The sequence below is a fragment of the Calidris pugnax genome, unplaced genomic scaffold (assembly GCF_001431845.1).
Source record: "Calidris pugnax isolate Ruff unplaced genomic scaffold, ASM143184v1 scaffold17, whole genome shotgun sequence".
NCBI lineage: Eukaryota > Metazoa > Chordata > Aves > Charadriiformes > Scolopacidae > Calidris > Calidris pugnax.
Genome location: NW_015090794.1, coordinates 13,415,260 through 13,432,571, shown reverse-complemented (window position 1 = coordinate 13,432,571; position 17,312 = coordinate 13,415,260). Strand labels below are relative to the sequence as shown.

The window sequence follows — 17,312 nt, the reverse complement described above, 5'->3', positions numbered from 1 at the left end:
GGGCACAAACTTGAACAGAGGAAGTTCCACCTAAACACGAGGAGGAACTTCTTTGCTGTGAGGGTGGCAGAGCCCTGGCAGAGGCTGCCCAGAGAGGTGGTGGAGTCTCCTTCTCTGGAGACATTCAAACCCCACCTGGACACGTTCCTGTGGGACCTGCTCTGGGTGGACCTGCTTTGGCAGGGGGTTGGACTGGATGATCTCCAGAGGTCCCTTCCAACCCCATAGCATTCTGTGATGCCTTTAAAATACCAACCAGGTATATTTAGTGTGCTCAAGGGAAAGCAGCTTCCTTCTGCACTAAGCAGGATGAAATGCGGCACAAGCCACGTCACTTTTAAGCTTCCGAAACTCAAACAGGATACCAGTATATTCACCACATTTTTAAAATGGCAAAAAGAGCCCCCCATTTCAGGATGCAGCACCTACGCAGGAAGAGCTGCCACCACTGTTGCAATTGATACCCAACTAGCATCAGAGGTAAGGAAGAGGAACTTAAATCCCAAACACAGTCTCATCAATGTTGCTCAGAAACACATCCTCCCTTTAAATAAGAATTTTAAAATCCTTATAAATAATTAAAAAAAAAACAACTAATTAATTAAATAGTTGTATGAGCTGTGTGAACACTTCCTGGGTAACTTACTCTGCGGTCTCCTCCTCTAATAGGTACTAAAATGTGCTCTAAAATCAGCTAAAACATGTCACAGTTCTATTTTGGGCTGCAGAGCTGCCTTCCTCTGGCTGCTGGGTTCACACACAACATATGGAGGTGACAGTCTTTCTGCCCTACCTTGCCCAGTTTGGATTCTTCTGAATGAGTGTGAAACACTGAAGTTTACACTCAGTACGCTTTCCAATTTTAGAGAAAGAAAGGACTCAACTACACGCTAAGTTGGAATAAACAATAACTTATTTCTCACAGTCCTTCCCTGGTGACCACAAAGTCTTTTTGCAGCCCTGACACCCACTTACCTGTTGAGTACTGCTTCTTTGTCTGCCAAACGACTCTTAATTTTGCTAGTCAGATAGTCCAAGAAGAGCGTCCAGATGTCTAAGCATGAAAAGTAACCTTCATGGGTGGGCTGAAACACACCAAAATGCACAATGAGTATCGCGAGCTGGGGTAAGATGTTTTCACACGATGAAAATACGAGTTAGCACGGGCTTCAATCTACGAGTAGAACTTCTTGCTTTACTGAAAAATTTCTAGGAGGTCACTGGAGGGATTTATAGCTGTTAAAAGACAAAGCAGAGCTCTAGCAGGAGGGTGGGAACCCAGGAATTAGAAGGCTGCTCCTGGCATACCCCATCCCATGGCTTGCAGCAGCTTTTAGCATTTTATAAACCTGCCTGTCATTATTCACATAATGGGGGGTAAAGGGGGCCGAGTCTCATTGTGACAGCTTCCACAGCAAGGTGACACCTTCTATAGCAAGGTGACACTTTCCTAAAGCCACAGGGTTGGCTTTTTAATACTAAAAGTTACATGCAAAGCAGCAGATACAGTCAAAGCAGCAGATTGGAGAAAGAAAAGCATCCCCAAACACAAAATAAGCCAGAGAAAATTTTCCAGACAATATTGTCCACGCGCAAAAAAAAAAAAATCAAAGCAGAAGCAAAGTTAAAATAATCAAAGCAGAAGCCCAGAGAAGTTGATCTCACGTGGTAACTCCACGTGACTGCTGTCTCCAACTAAATCCAAGAGCACATTAATCCATTTCCAGGTCCCCAGCACTCCTGGGGAAGTGCCCGTTAGACAAGATAATTGCTTTTTTTTTCTGAGCTAACTTTAGGTGTCGACTTCACTGGGGCAATGGAGCCAGCCCTGCCGTGCAAAGCAAGAGAGCAGAGGGAGGGAGAAGGACGTCGCAGGGCTGTACCTGATGAAAAGTGTATTTGAAGAGGAGCGCCAGGAATTCAACCACGGGGAACTGGGAGTAGGACTCGATTCGCCGGAGGTGGACGCTCACGAAGAGACGGAGAAAGTCCGTAAACTTCTCAATGTAGCTACAAGGGAGAAAAAAACAGAAAACACAACTGAGAAAACAGGAAGGATGCCACAAGGGAAAGCGTTTGCATTGAGATAGCGATAAAATTCACTCAAAATCCTTTCATTAAAAAGAAAGTTACAATTAACAGCCAGTAGAGCAATTAAAATATAAAGCCCTGCAACAATTACCTACAGGACGGGCAACCCTTCATTCCATTAACACCTGAAACAGCAGAAAAGACAGTCTAGTCAAGAGCAACTTTAATATTCAGATAAATATAACTGAGTGCAATCAGGCCTGCAAATAAGAACAAATACCCCCCCGCCCTAGGAAAAATAAGTATTTAATAGTGAGGGTCATCTTACTTAGGCAGGTAGGATTAGTGAAATAAACTGTAGCCCTGAGGAATTTGGCTGGAAGCAAGAAGTTAATGCAGGAATTAACAACAGAGGTGTTAAGAGTTTACAGGAGACGGTGGGGGTGGGAGAGGCACGGAGCCAAGAGCTGGAGGGGACGGCTGCTTCTGCCACGGAGATCAACTATCTAGAAGTTCCCACACTGAGCCCAGCCTTTTGTGACTGAATTAAGACTATAAAGAGAAATCTCTTTGTGACTGAATTAAGACTATAAAGAGAAAGAAATCTTCCTCCAAACTACTCAACGCTTGGGACTTTACAAAGTGAAAATCCAAGAAGGAGCCTGCTCCTTGAGTCTGTGGCTGGGGAAGAATTACAAAGCCCAGAGGGGAATAAGCTTTTACTGTGGAATGAGATCAGACCCTGTGCAACAACAGCTTCCTCAAGGTTAGAAACCATCTTCGTATCTATCTATACAGAAAGTGCTCCATCAGTGCAGAGGGTCCATGCACTCCAACATCACACACAACCAGAAAGAGCTCCGGCGACGCAGTGACAAGGGGGGTGTGCACAGAGGTTAGAAACCATCTTCGTATCTATCTATATGGGAAGTGCTACGTAATCCATCAGTGCACAGGGTCCATGCACTCCAACATCACACACAACCAGAAAGAGCTCCGGCGACGCAGTGACAAGGGGGGTGTGCACAGAAAATCAGAGAATCATAGAATTGTCCAGGTTGGAAGGGACCTTTAAGGTCATCTAGTCCAACCACCAACCTAACTCTGCCAAAAACAAAAAAACACATCACTAAATCATGTCACTAAAGTAAGCCCCATCCTTCCCAAACGGTACAAACTCTAAAGTGCAGGAGTCCTTCAAGTTTTTCTTTTCAATAATAAATTAGGCTTAGCAAAGTTCTGCTTTCCCTCTGCAAGCTCTGGATTTTTTTGGGAACCCCCTCAACTCTTTCTAATGAAAACTCACTCAAGAGCAAGAGCACTGCCTGCTAACCGAGAGCTGCAGCGCTGTTGGGTATTAGGAGCCTGTAAGAACCACACAGAGCTTTAAATATGCAAAAAGATTGCATTTCCTTTTCATTTGGCACCACCTATTTGACAAGACACTGCTAAATGCGTCCGATCACTGACCAAACACTTCAAAAGCAAAGGTAGCAAAAGATAAGAGTCCAGACTCAAACGCTGCCTTTAATTATTTTCATTTATCTTCTAGAGGCTCTGACCCAAGACCTGTGAAATTCTTACTTGCCCCCTTGCTCTGCCAGCCCCAAAGCCCCTTCTGCAACCACCACGCCATTGCCTGTGTCCTCATAAGCCATTTCCCACCTTTTGGGATCTTCCAGCGAAAGCCAAACACACATAAAGCAAAAGAGAGTTTAATCTCACACTTTCTGGACCAGTTTGTTGGTACCAACCACTCAAATCCACAACGATTTTGTAACAGAACAAAAATAATCAGCAGCAGGAGAGGAAGGGAAAGGACAGCCCCAGGGCAAGCAGGTTCTGAAGATGACCACCTACTGAAGGCAGTTTTCTTCAGTGCCAATTTCATTCATGATTTTGTTAGTCCACGCCATGACGACAGTTTCATGTGGTAAATTCTTTAGTTTTGGACGTAAAAGCATAGTCCTTAAGTGACAAAAGGAAAATCCTCCCATCTTTTTCCACGGAGAGGACAGAAGAACCCGCTCAGAGAAAGCTCCACTCCTCCAGAACATCTTAGTTACCTCCCTAATTTAGACCTTAGCAATGAATGAAGAGGGATCTCATGATTACAGACACCACAATCCCTGTGGATAACCCATCCAAGGAGCAGAACCTAAGGATATGGCAATAGCCAACACAACTACAGACCTTCCCAAGCCTTGCCAGCGAAGGCTCCTTGCTGATGTTCTCCGCAAAATAACAAAGTTAAATAAGGAATTGTGGGTTTCCAGGAGAGCTTTCCTGAAACCCAGAGTGTGACCTCTGGCTCTCTGAGCACACATCTTGTATGCCGAGGTGCCAGATTTCCACCGTCCTACAACACTGATCTCTAGGAAGAGAGCGACCCTGAAGTCAAAGCGAGTTAGTCAAAACATGAGCAAGTGGAGTTCACTGTTAAACAGGAGTTGTGATTCATCTAGATTTATTATCTCAAAGTTACAAGGTCATCCAAAGAGATGGATAAAGGGAATTTTACAGAAGAAACATGCAAGTCATCTCTACAAAAGTTTTTTTCCTATTTTCCCCATGGTTTTTTCCTATTTTTTTCCTCCCAAGTGGGTATCAAAGAAAAACAACTGAAAAAAAAACCCCAAAGACCTCACTGTTGTGTCTGTGGATAAAACATTTCCTACAGCAGCACTAGAAATGTATTCCCATCACTGAGTGTCCGTAGTGAGACACTGGCAGAGTGGCAACCGAGTTGCCAAGGTTGGCACCGCTCCGTGGGGCTGCCACAGAACTACAGACCTTCCCAAGCCTTGCCAGCGAAGGCTCCTTGCTGATGTTCTCCGCAAAATAACAAAGTTAAATAAGGAATTGTGGGTTTCCAGGAGAGCTTTCCTGAAACCCAGAGTGTGACCTCTGGCTCTCTGAGCACACATCTTGTATGCCGAGGTGCCAGATTTCCACCGTCCTACAACACTGATCTCTAGGAAGAGAGCGACCCTGAAGTCAAAGCGAGTTAGTCAAAACATGAGCAAGTGGAGTTCACTGTTAAACAGGAGTTGTGATTCATCTAGATTTATTATCTCAAAGTTACAAGGTCATCCAAAGAGATGGATAAAGGGAATTTTACAGAAGAAACATGCAAGTCATCTCTACAAAAGTTTTTTTCCTATTTTCCCCATGGTTTTTTCCTATTTTTTTCCTCCCAAGTGGGTATCAAAGAAAAACAACTGAAAAAAAAACCCCAAAGACCTCACTGTTGTGTCTGTGGATAAAACATTTCCTACAGCAGCACTAGAAATGTATTCCCATCACCGAGTGTCCGTAGTGAGACACTGAGCACACTGGCAGCATGGCAACTGAGTTGCCAACGTTGGCACCGCTCCGCGGGGCTGCCATGAGCGGCAGCATCAAGCTGTCACCTCTTCCACCACCCTGCCAACACACGGGTTCCACCACTCAACACCACAGCAGGATGAGCCTGGCTTCCTCTCCTACGTGTAGGACTAGTCGATATGAGAGTCGAGCTGTTTTAGGGAATAAGGGCAGTAGGGACATTCTGGAAAATGACAGCACGCAGCCTCCCGAGATGCTGCCGCTTCCCTGTTGCCTCCAGTCAGCCCCTGTGGTGGAGCTGGGAATGGAGCTCCCCAGGCCGTCTTCAGGTGTAGTTTAAAAATTAAAAAAAAATAGCAAAAATAAAAAAAAAACAATCGGAAACCGTCACATCTCAATGAAGGACAGGGAACTATTTCTATTCTCTTTCAAGTCATGACTTGCAGAATATCTACCCGCTCTCAGAGTTTAAGCGGAGAAGGCAGATACCGACCAGGAAAGTGCCTTTACCTCACTGAGCCTCTTCTGTTTTCTCTTACAACTGAATGAAGGGCAGGTTCAGCTCTTGTGCCACCTCAGACCTGCAGTCAAACAGCAACGAACGGGGCGGGGGGGGGGGAAAGGGGAGGAAGAGGAGAGGAAAGAATACAAACCTGTGCCACCACGGTCCCTTAGCAAACCAGAACCTTACCTGCGGGCACCTACCTTTCTGCCCGTCTCCCCCAGCACAGTATTCTGAAAAAAAGGCCATTAGACACACCATGCATGACCGCAAAATAACACAGACAGTCCTTTAGAAAGCAAGAGGCCCTAGCACAGCTGCTTGGCTGTCTGGTTGCTCTTACCTCTCGTCCAGTTCCTCAAGCCGGCTCTTCACCGTGTGGGCGTTGTTCTCCTTGGTAATCTTCTGCAGGAGGTAGAAAGTCTGCTGGAACATTCGTAGCAAATACTCCTCGAACTCCATAGGCACGCAGTTCTTGGACATCAGTTCATTGATGCAAGACATGGCCAAGACGCCGAGTCGGCCCCGCTCCTGTCCCAACACCGAGTTCTGGCTGCTGCCGTTGACAGAGGACATCTTCCGAACCCGGGTGTCGCAGCCAAAGCGGGCAAAGTGGAAAATGGTGGTGAGGAGCGAGGGGGTGATGCTGGTAGACAAAGGGATCCAGCTGAAGAGGTGTGCCAGGCACTCCAGTGCCAGGGAACAGATATATTCGCTGTCCGTGTCCAGGATGGGGATTGGCTGGTTCAACAATTTGGCCGCGCTGGGACTCTGCAACAGGCTACTTAACAGGTCACCTGGGAAACAAAGCAGAGATTTATGATCTCCATCATGTCACCTGGGAAACAAAGCAGACATCTCCATCAGAAATCAGGGCAACTGCCTTCAAACAGCGCAACTGCCAGCCCTACCTAGGAAACAAAAGCCACCAGAGCCCCTGGCACTCAGCAAGTTGCTTACAAACATTTGTCTGAGATGAACTAGCAGGTTTTTGTAGTCTGGAACTTTCTGAACCTCTGTCCGGATGATCATAGCAAGGCCTTGGAGTGTACCAGAGGAATTCATGATAAAATTCACTCTCCTCACAAGGTCAAGCACCCTCGATGTAAGTTTGCGCAAGTTCTCCGGCACATCCACGTTACACTGAACCTGGGCAGAGCTGCTTCTGCCTGTGTGTGACAGCTTGTGGGGGACCTAAGAGCAGATCTTCTGAGTCCCACCAAAGAGCCTACTTATTACTGTGCCTTTACTCAGTGACCAAAACCCCACGGCAGGCACATAGCACATTCCTCAGCCTCCAAGAGGAGGCTCCTCACGTTACAGAGATTTCCCAAGCCAGGTTGGGTTTGAAGAATTCTGCACAGCCTCAGGATTTAACCTCCATGAGTTTATCCAGTTTCCAGCTGAAGCCAGATAAATTTAATATTTGCACCATCCTGTGACAGAGTTCCACAGGTGAACTGGACATTGTGTAGAGATGGTTTGTGTTTGTGGCCTGTCAGCTGCCAGTTTCCTTTCCTATCTCTTGTACCCAAAACAGGAAAATAAATAAGCTCTTTCCATTCACCTTCTCCATGTCACTCAATAGCATCCATCACAGCTCCTCTTTCCTCTTCCTCTCACTTTCTTTGAGAGAATGAAGAGCACTATTTCTCGCCACTTATATGGAAGCCATTCAATCATCTTTGTTGTCCTTCTACAAAGTTTTCACTTTTACTCTACACCTATTGACACAGGAAGACCAGAACTGCAGCCACTACTCATGTAGATGAACCTTAATTCCGTACAGCACCACAGCAGTTACCTGGTTTTGACTGCTACCAATCCAAGTTTTTGTAGAATGATCTCAAGAAATTAATCCTGGCTATCGAAGGCGAGTTTGAAGCCCATGATTTGGCACGAGATGAGTATTTATAACCTGTGTTTGGGCAGAGAGACCCTTACCTGCATTGCATTTCACCTTCCATTTGCCCAGAGACTTGCAAGATCATCTTCTGAGTCTTCAGTCATACCTTTTCACTATTCTGACCACCTCAGTGACTCTTTGTCTCTCTACTGAGCCCTTCCCCAGGTCTCTAACAAATATGTCCATGAGAAAGCCCCCAGCAGTGCTCCACAGGTGTCCTCACGACAAGAGGGGACCATTTCCGCTACATTTTATCTCCTACCAACCAATTAATCAACAATACAGAGAAATTCCTTATCCCCAAATTGCCTTCACTTTCTCAAAATCTTCTAGCAAGTTTCTTGAAAGCTTTATGGAAATCCAAGCCAACTCCACCAGCTGGGTTGGAAGCTGCCCTTCCCTGAACTCGCAGGCTTCACCACACCATGTGCTGAAAACCCGTTCATCTGCCCTAGGTTACTCAACACACTTGTCCTTGAGTACAAATAGTCTCTTCACCTTTACAAATCCCCAGGCACTCACTTTGTTACAGAATGGAAAGTTCTCCCTGGAAAATCTGAGTATTTTTTTCTCTGAGAGCAAAATGACCCAACACAGTACTGGTACAAAAAAAACCCCAATAGATTATGATTTACTGAGCTAATTCCAAAGTACTCAAAAGCATGCGTGAAGAACAGATTCCTTTTAAGTCTCCATTTTTCATCAAGATAGATGTTTTATATCACTAAATTCATAAGTCACTGTTATACATTACTGTTATTTCTTTCTCTGCTCCAGGAATTTAAGGCATCACGCTGCTTCAGCCAAATTCGATAACCCTGGACTTAGTCTTATGATTAATACCAGCCTCCGTGGTAACATTCACAACTCTCCGTACGTGACAGTGGATGACCTGTTTGCTTTGTGCTTTTACAGGAGCAGATGTGCCTCTTTCAAACACCTGCTCCAGCAAACTCCACAAAAATCAATGAGAACTGAAGATTCTGATCTTTTAATCCATCGGCACCAGAAACCGCAGGTCCTTGGGACTCACAGCAGTTGGTGTGAACACTTTGCACCAGGTTAACCTACTGAAGCTCAGAGTTTAAGGCATTTTAAGTTGTATTATTTGGTGTCTTTGTGAACAGTTGATACATTTACAGGATGAACAGCCTTCACTAACCAGGAGAAAGCTCTCAGGGAGGGGTTGGGATGAGGCTGGATCAGCGCAAGCAGCAGCAAACTGTTCTGTTACTCATTTGTTTACCGTCAGTGAGGGAGTAAGTTTACGACCTGAAGAGAGTTAATGACCTTTGGAAGAAGGGACAGGCCACCCAGGAAGACTACAGGGATGTCCTGAGGTCATGCAGAGAGAAAATTAGAAGGACCAAAGAGCAACTAGAAATTAATTTGGCTTCTGATGTTAAGGACAATAAAAAACATTCTATAAATACATCAAGCAATGAAAGGAGGACTAAGGATAATCTCCATCCTTTACTCGACAGGGCAGAAACATAGTGACAAAGGGTGAGGAACTCAATGCCTTCTTTGCTTTCTCAGTCTTTAATATCATCATTTCCAGTGGTCCTGGCTAACTGGGGAGGTCCCAGTTGACAGGAGGTTCGCAAATGTTGACGCCCATCCACAAGAAGGGTTGGAAGGAGGGAACTTCTTCCCTCATTGGAGTTCCCTCAGAACTCCAATCTGGGGAACTTCAGGCCTGGCAGTGTGACCTTGGTGCCAGGGAAGGTTCTGGAGCAGATCACCCCAAGTGCCATCATGTGGTACATGCAGGACCACCAGGGGACCAGGCCCCCTCAGCATGGGTTCATGAAAGGAAGGTCCTGCTTGATCAATCTGATCTCCTCCTATGACAAGGTGACCAGTTAATGGATGAAGGAAAGGCTGTGGATGTCTACATGGACTTTAGTAAAGCCTCTGACACAACTTCCCACAGAATTCTCCCGGAGAAACTGGCTGCTCGTGGCTTGGATGGGCACACAGTTTGCTGGGTGAAAAACTGGCAGGAGAGCCAGGGCCAGAGACTGGTGGTCAATGGATTTAAATGCAGCTGGTCTCAAGTAGTGTTTCCCAGGGCTCAGTGTTGGGGCCAGTCCTCTTTAATATCTTTATCAATGACCTGGACAAGAGGTTCAAGTGTACCCTCAGTCAGTTGGGTGGGAGTGTTGATCTGCTGGAGGGCAGGAAGGCTCTGCACAGGGATCTGGACAGGCTGGATCGATGGGTCACAACCAATGGTGTGAAGTTCAACAAGGCCAAGTGCTGGGCCCTGCACTTGGGTCACCACAACCCCATGAACACCACAGGCTTATGGAAGAGTGGCTGGTGCTGCCCAACGGAGAAGGACCTGGGGGGGTTGGCCAACTGCCAGCTGAATATGAGCCAGCAGTGTGCCCAGGTGGCCAAGAAGGCCACCAGCATCCTGCCCTGTATCAGGAACAGTGTGGCCAGCAGGACTGGGGCAGTGATGGTCCCCCTGTACTTGGCACTGGTGAGGCCCCACCTCGAGGGCTGTGTCCAGTTTTGGGCCCCTCACCACAAAAAAAGACATTGAGAGGCTGGAGCAGGTCCAGAGAAGCTGGTGAGGGGTCTAGAGCACAAGTCTTGTGAGGAGGGGCTGAGGGTGTTCAGCCTGGAGAAAAGGAGGCTGAGGGGAGACCTTCTAGATCTCTCCAACTCCCTGAAAGGAGGGGGTAGCCGAGGGGGTGGGTCTCTTCTCCCAAGGAAGAAGGGATAGGACAAGAGGAAATGGCCTCAAGTTGCACCAGGGGAGGTTTAGCATGCATATTAGGAAAAAAATTTTCACTGAAATGTTTGTCAAACATTGGAAGAGGCTGCCCAGAACAATGGTGGAGTCACCATTCCCTGGGGATATTTAGAAGCTGGGCAGATGTGGTGCTGAGGGACATGGGTTAGAGGTTGGTTTGGCAGCATTTGGTTAACGGTTGGACTTGATGATCTTAAAAGTCTTTTCCAACCTCAACAACGCTATGATTCTATGAATGTGCCTCAAGAAGGGATTCATCAAGTAAAGAGCTATAAATCATGCAAAGACCACATTTGGAGGCCGAGAGATTATTGCTGAGTGGATTCTATACGGATGCAATAACCCAAATGTTTCCCAACACAGACATTATCAGAGTTCCTTTGCCTAAGTGGTAGGAGAAATGAGTTTAACAATGTCTTCAAGTGCTATTTAAAAACTGTGCAAGACTTGCAAGTAACCATTTCACTTTGCTTCCCTCTGCGAAAAAAGGAAGCATAGACTTTCCCAGTTCTGAAAGAGATTTTGGCTCTGACGGAAGATATTAAACATTTAGAGGGACTCTGAAACTTATTTTTCCTTTGGGAACACCTTTACTTTCACCTGAATGTAAAGAGTGGTGGCCTCATCTAAGAAACAAAAAAGTTGAAGTGTCACCAAGTAACCAGGAATATTTTGTTGCATGAGTGAGACTCAGATGTAACAAGAGATTTGGTCAGCTTACAGATTTCACAAATTTTAAAGACAGAGAAACAATTAACGTGTCCAGGGCAGAATTTCATGGCAGAGTTTCACTAAAGCCATGCTGGCCCTATAGTTCACCCTTCCAATCATGCATTCATCTCTGCCTGGAGGGTGTCAAGAGGATGGGGCCAGTCTTTTTTCAGTGGTGCCCAGGGGTAGGACAAGAGGAAATGGGCACAAACTTGAATATAAGAAATTCCATCTCAACATGAGGAGGAACTTCTTCACTTTGAGGGTAAAGAGCCCCCTGGAAGAGGCTGCCCAGAGAGGTGGTGGAGTCTCCTTCTCTGGAGACATTCAAACCCCACCTGGACACATTCCTGTGGGCCCTGCTCTGGGTGGCCCTGCTCTGGCAGGTGGTTGGACTGGATGATCTCTAGTGGTTTCTTCCAACCCCATAGCATTCTGTGATTATATGTGCAATGCCATGACTTTAAGGTCCATAGGTTCTCTACTTTAGCAACCCCACCAGGGCTCTTACTCTACTCTGTGAATCCTTCCACCAATGATATCACCAAAGAGCAACCCAAGGGGCATTTGGTTAAGAAAGAAAATAAAGAAAGAGAGTCCTTGACAAAATACAGAGAGTGAGCAAGGAGCGGGCAAGAGGGAGGCGCTCAGGGCTCTTCCTTTTTGACTTCAAAAGCTTGAAGCACAATCAGCTTTAACATGGAGAGAGTAGTTAAGGCAGAACATATTAAAAAAAAAAATAGAGAAAGTATCAAATAAATGAGTTTGCACCAGCAGGACCCAATGAAATTAAGCCTGAACTTCTAAAGGATCTGCCAATGTAGTCTTAATTACTAGGATTTATCTGGAAAATATGTTGTGTGAAAAGTTTGTTTGTTTGTTTTCCCTGAAAGGGGAGAAAGGAAAGGCCCAGAAGTGCAGCACACTTTCACTGTGAGAAATACAACCTGAAGTCACGAGGTGAACGCACAGGTGGATGAAAAGCTGCCTCAGCACAAGCACCATCCAGCCATTCCCCCAGGAACTGAGAAGACACCACAAACAGGCTTCCACTGACCATCAGCCCAGAATTTGTCCCACTGTTCTTTGGAGTTTTTTATTCCAACTCTAGACAACAAAATAGATTTCCTGGGCTGTATCAGTTTACTAGCACCTTAGAATAAACCAGCATTACTTTTTCCCCCCCAAGATAATTGTGGAACCAGCTGTTCATGGTGCAGCATCCCCTCCTGCAGGCATGGCCTTGGATGTGCCTGCACTATCCAGCATCTTCTGGAGCAATTCAAGCTGTTTCGTACAAATACAGCATCATTAATGGCCACAGAGGCACTTCCTACTGACAGCTGATACTAACATAAATCAGCTTTTTGCCATGGAAGACCCCGATCTCACCCAAAGTCACACCAAAGCATGGAGGCTCTTGCTGCCAGGGTGGGTGAGGCTGGAATTCCTGCCCTCTCTCTTGCCAATTGATATTACAAGTTCTTTTCTATTAATATACTTTTTCCCTGCAAACTTTTGCTAGCTACAGCAATCTCCAAGGCAATACTCCTTCCCATTTGAGTTGATGTTTTGTATATAAACACAGAAGTGTCTTAAGCTCTTCTACAGGAAAGCAGCACTTGAAGTGCAGCTCCAACTTAACCGTGAAAGTTTTAACACTAACCAAAACATTAACAAAAGCTTATCACAGGCAGCTGTCTTCAGCTGACTAGTGCTATCTGGCCACAAGGAAGTGATCTGCGGCTCTCAATTAACTGTTTAAGGTCCCTCAGACGAGGGAGCGAGACAAAAAGTACAAGATACAACTGTGTTAACTCACAGAACATACTGTACCTTGGTATCAGCATGACCCTGCAGAAAGAGCTATCAGGTCCATGAGGGTTTCGTTTTCTCCCCATGCACAATTGGTGATTGCAGGTTTCCAGATCCTAAACCCTTCTTTTGTTTTTTTTTCTTGTTAAAAGCAGACAGAGCTTTTAAACAAAATATTGACTTCACTACATCACAGTATTTCTTCTCACTTTGTTCCTGCTCTTGGAAAACCAAGACCCCACATGCAGCTGGACAACCCCTGAGTGAGCTCAATGTTATCGACAATCCATGTTCCATCAAGGCACAAGAAACTCTGGTAGTCACCAAGATCAGCTTTATGCCTGAGGTGACCCTCTACATCCATCCCCTTCCTTAGCCTTAACAGGATAAGTGACATGTGCTCCAACGACAAGGACGTGGAAATACATTCTCCACTTTGCAGGTAACCAAGAAATACACATGTAAATGAGTTTAGATCAGATAAACACCCACACAAAAGGCTAACAGGAATAGGTATAAAACAAACTTTCACAATAAATAAGCACAAAGTCCTAGCTATGTGTTTTGGGGGTTTTTGTTAGTTTTTGTTTTTACTTCGGGTTTCTGTTTTGCTCCACTCCAGTTTTTGATGTGCTTACAGCCAAAATTCATAGCTGATAACGCCAGCTTACTGCATTGGCACTTCAGAAAGTTTGTTGCCACCAGAGGCTAAGAAGCTATAGGTGAAACCTTCAAGGAGGTGGCATTTTCAGTGGGACATCCCCTGTAGTGGGAACTGGTTCTTCAGGTGAGGTTTGCCTTTCCAACCACAAACGTGTTGGCCTAGGAACAGCTCTTAGAAAGGGTTAATACAAAAGGTTACAGAGTCAAGGAAGAGATACCGCAAGTTAAAGTACATGGAAATAATATCTTGGAGCTTAAATACAAATATTGAGCTTCCGTCCTTACCACTTTCTCCTGACGTCGGGGATGGTGGTGGAGTGGCAGCAGTAACGCTGTGTTTGTCCCAGATGCTCTCCAAAATACCTGCCCAAAGAGACATTTTTCAGAACAGGCTGCTAAAAGACAGCTTGATCAATCAAACATACCAGAGACGGCAGGAGATCGTCAGCAGCACACATCATTAGTGCTCTGAAAAGGAACACTGTCTTCTACTGAGCCCAAGGGAATTACCAAGTGCTTTTACACACAATCATAGAATCATCATAGACTGGTTTGGGTGGGAAAGGACCTTAAAGCCCATCCAGTGCCACCCCCTGCCCTGGGCAGGGACACCTCCCACCACACCACGTTGCTCCAAGTCCCCTCCAACCTGCCCTTGAACCCCTCCAGGGATGGGGCAGCCACAGCTTCTCGGGCCAACCTGGGCCAGGCTCTCACCACCCTCACACCAAACAAGTTCTTCCCCACAGCTCAGCTCCATCTCCCCTCTTGCAGGGTCCAACCCTTCCCCCTCCTCCTAGGGCTCCCCTCCCTCATCCAGAGTCCCTCCCCAGCTTTCCTGGAGCCCCTTGAGGGACTGGAAGGGGCTGGAAGGTCTCCCCGGAGCCTCCTCTTCTCCAGGCTGAACCCCCCCAACTCTCTCAGCCCCCCCTCCCAGCAGAGGGGCTCCAGCCCTCCCAGCATCTCCGTGGCCCTCCACTGGACTTGTTCCAACAGGTCCACGTCCTTCTTGTGCTGAGGACTCCAAAGGTGGACTCAGTATGCCAATCTCAATCCCTCTTCATAAGAAGGGGGACATACTTGGCTATACAGCTGCTCTGCTGCACAACCCTGTTCACAGCAAGCTGTCCCAAGTGCCTGAGGGTAGAACTGAGTGTTCAAGCTGCGGGAGCAGCCACGACATCACCCCCGTGTTGCTTCACTGAACCCAGAATGTGCAATCCTGCCAGCATCTTAGGGTGGTGACAGAGAACTGTAATTTCAACACTCCAAGCGCCGTAACTCATACCTGTGAGGAGCCCAAGCACCGTTTGCACCTGGTCCAGGAGCAGCTTGCGCAGCTCTTCTTTCCGGGCCACGCTGAGGTCCTCCCGCGGACACGCCAGCTCTTCCGAAGTAGTTTTCAACATGATCAGTCCCAGAGGAGTGGTGACAGGAGACTGAATTAACTGAGAGGAGAACAACAGGCGTGTAACACGCGATGATAACGTTCCACAAAGCCACCAGCCAACAAACTGGGGGGTCAGTAACGCTACGGGGGGTTGATCAGCGCTTCAGGAGGGAAGGATTTATCAGTTCCCACAGCGCTGCACATGGAGGGAAGAGAACTGCAAACACTTGATTTCCTGAGACATTAATCTACGGTGTTGCAACAGCTCAAGCACCATGGGAATCCCTGGGGTTTCACGAGAGCTTTCATAATGTCATTGCACACATTCTCTGTTCCAGCATGTTTACCAGTAACAGTTTGTTCCTCCTCTTTTTATTGCCTTCTGCTGCCATCATCGCTTCTCAGAATCGCCGGTTTCACCACGTAACGGGGCTGCAGCCACGCTCCTGTCAGGAGCCTGCACCATCAGCCAAGGGCTTTCCCACTAAAAAGCCCATCCCTTCCCATAGAAAGATATCAGATGGCACCAGAACACAGCTAAGGGATCCCACCTCTCCTTGCATCTCCATGGCCTCTCATTTATCCTAAAAAGAGTGACTTCCACCACGGATGGACCACACAGGAATAGGACCAGAGAAAGCAATGATTTTCGCCTCCATTAGCCGCAGGGATATTAAAGACTCATTCAAGTGGGACAAAGTTTTATTTTCAGCTGGAATCCAGCCCTGCTCTCCTCTGCTGACCTGGAACATCCAAAATGATTTATGCGCTATTCCCTCTGGGAGAAAAAGCCTAAAGCCAATCACAGTTTCTACAAGTAATCCTTGAGGTCGTAAATTCTGTAAGGCAGCCTGACTTCGGTCCTTATCTCACTGTCCCACCAAACCAGAGACAGCCTGAGTTAATATTGCTCAGGATACACAGTTTGGCGAAATATATAGGAAAAAAAAAGTCCATCTGAAAGCTCTCAGTCTAGACTTACATGAGCTTGGCTTTCAGAAAGGAAGCAAGATGTTACAGGAGCAGACAGAAACACAATTAAATAAAATACACAACTTGTTAGTAAATTACAGAAAGACTTAACATCTCTCAGAATATTTTCTGATGAAACCAGGAAATTTAGCATTACTTGAACTTCTAGGGCATGGTAATGTTAAACAGATTTTATGCCTCTACGGAAGCAGCACTTTCTATGTAGAATCACTGGTTTTGCATCATGACAATACCATACTCCAAGTTACTTTTCTTGTCCATCCCTCCAATGGTTCAGTAGAAGTTTTAAAGCCTACTTAGAGTATTTGGATACGATTCAATGTTGAAGAATCAAACTTCAAATGATGTTTCAAATTATCAACGTTCAAATGATCTCAGAAGAAAGTCCTGAGAGAGGACTCATCTGCAACTCTAAAAGCAAGAATTCTGCTCCTGTGCTACTCTACATTATTTTGAAGTCTTGGAGTTCAGTATTAGTGTTTATCTTCCACCCTCTCTGAACTTTTTTGGAAGGTGCCTGCTATAGAAATTAATTTATGGGAACATTTTCTTCTGCAGCTGAATTCACGAGGAGAGGCTTAAGGAAAAATAGGTACCCAAAGTGGGCTCTGCAATCACTTAAGAGAACCTCCAAAGTGCTAGAAAGGCAAGTAGGAGCTCAGAAAGCATTTCAATTGCAGATCAGGTGAAATGAAAGCCAAAACTCTAAGTAGAGACAGTTGTCTCTGACTACTTATTGTCAAATTGACAATTCAGGAAAAAAACTGCAGCATGTGACACTAGGTGATTACAGAGAGCTATCCCAAAAGAGATTGTATCAATTAGTAACAAGCTGTGTACGCCAAGTTAGCATTTTTTGTTTAATTTTGCAATTAATACTAGATCAATTTGTTGTAACAAATAAACTCCTGACACTCGGGGACTTTGATTTTTTTGAAAACAACAGCCTTGTGGCTTGTCTGTGGGCAGAGCTGCATCCAAATCATGTCATTATGCCAGCAGAAAACGTCTGTGCAGCGCTTCAGTTTACACTCAGCTTCTTTAAGCCAATTATGAGCAATTTTTAAGAGAACTGGAACCCAAAGAGGAGGTTTGCCTAGCTCGGCTCCAGCAGCAGCAAGTCAGCAGCCTGGCTCAGGCTTCACTGTGGCAATGCTGAATTACAACCAATATTCACACTGATGGCACTGTCTCAGCCAGGACCCTC

General features: G+C 46.0%; 1 protein-coding gene across 1 annotated transcript in view; it reads right to left on the bottom strand.

Moving 5' to 3' along the window:
* XPO6 (exportin 6) overlaps positions 1 to 17,312 on the bottom strand; it is an 80,200-nt gene that overhangs the window by 37,865 nt on the left and 25,023 nt on the right. Inside the window, exons 5-9 of the mRNA XM_014936613.1 lie at positions 15,011 to 15,170; positions 14,008 to 14,085; positions 6,204 to 6,657; positions 1,884 to 2,010; positions 976 to 1,085 (exon numbers count right to left, since the gene is read on the bottom strand). Of these exons, the coding sequence (XP_014792099.1) occupies positions 976 to 1,085; positions 1,884 to 2,010; positions 6,204 to 6,657; positions 14,008 to 14,085; positions 15,011 to 15,170 (929 nt within the window). The remainder of the gene's footprint in view (positions 1 to 975; positions 1,086 to 1,883; positions 2,011 to 6,203; positions 6,658 to 14,007; positions 14,086 to 15,010; positions 15,171 to 17,312) is intronic.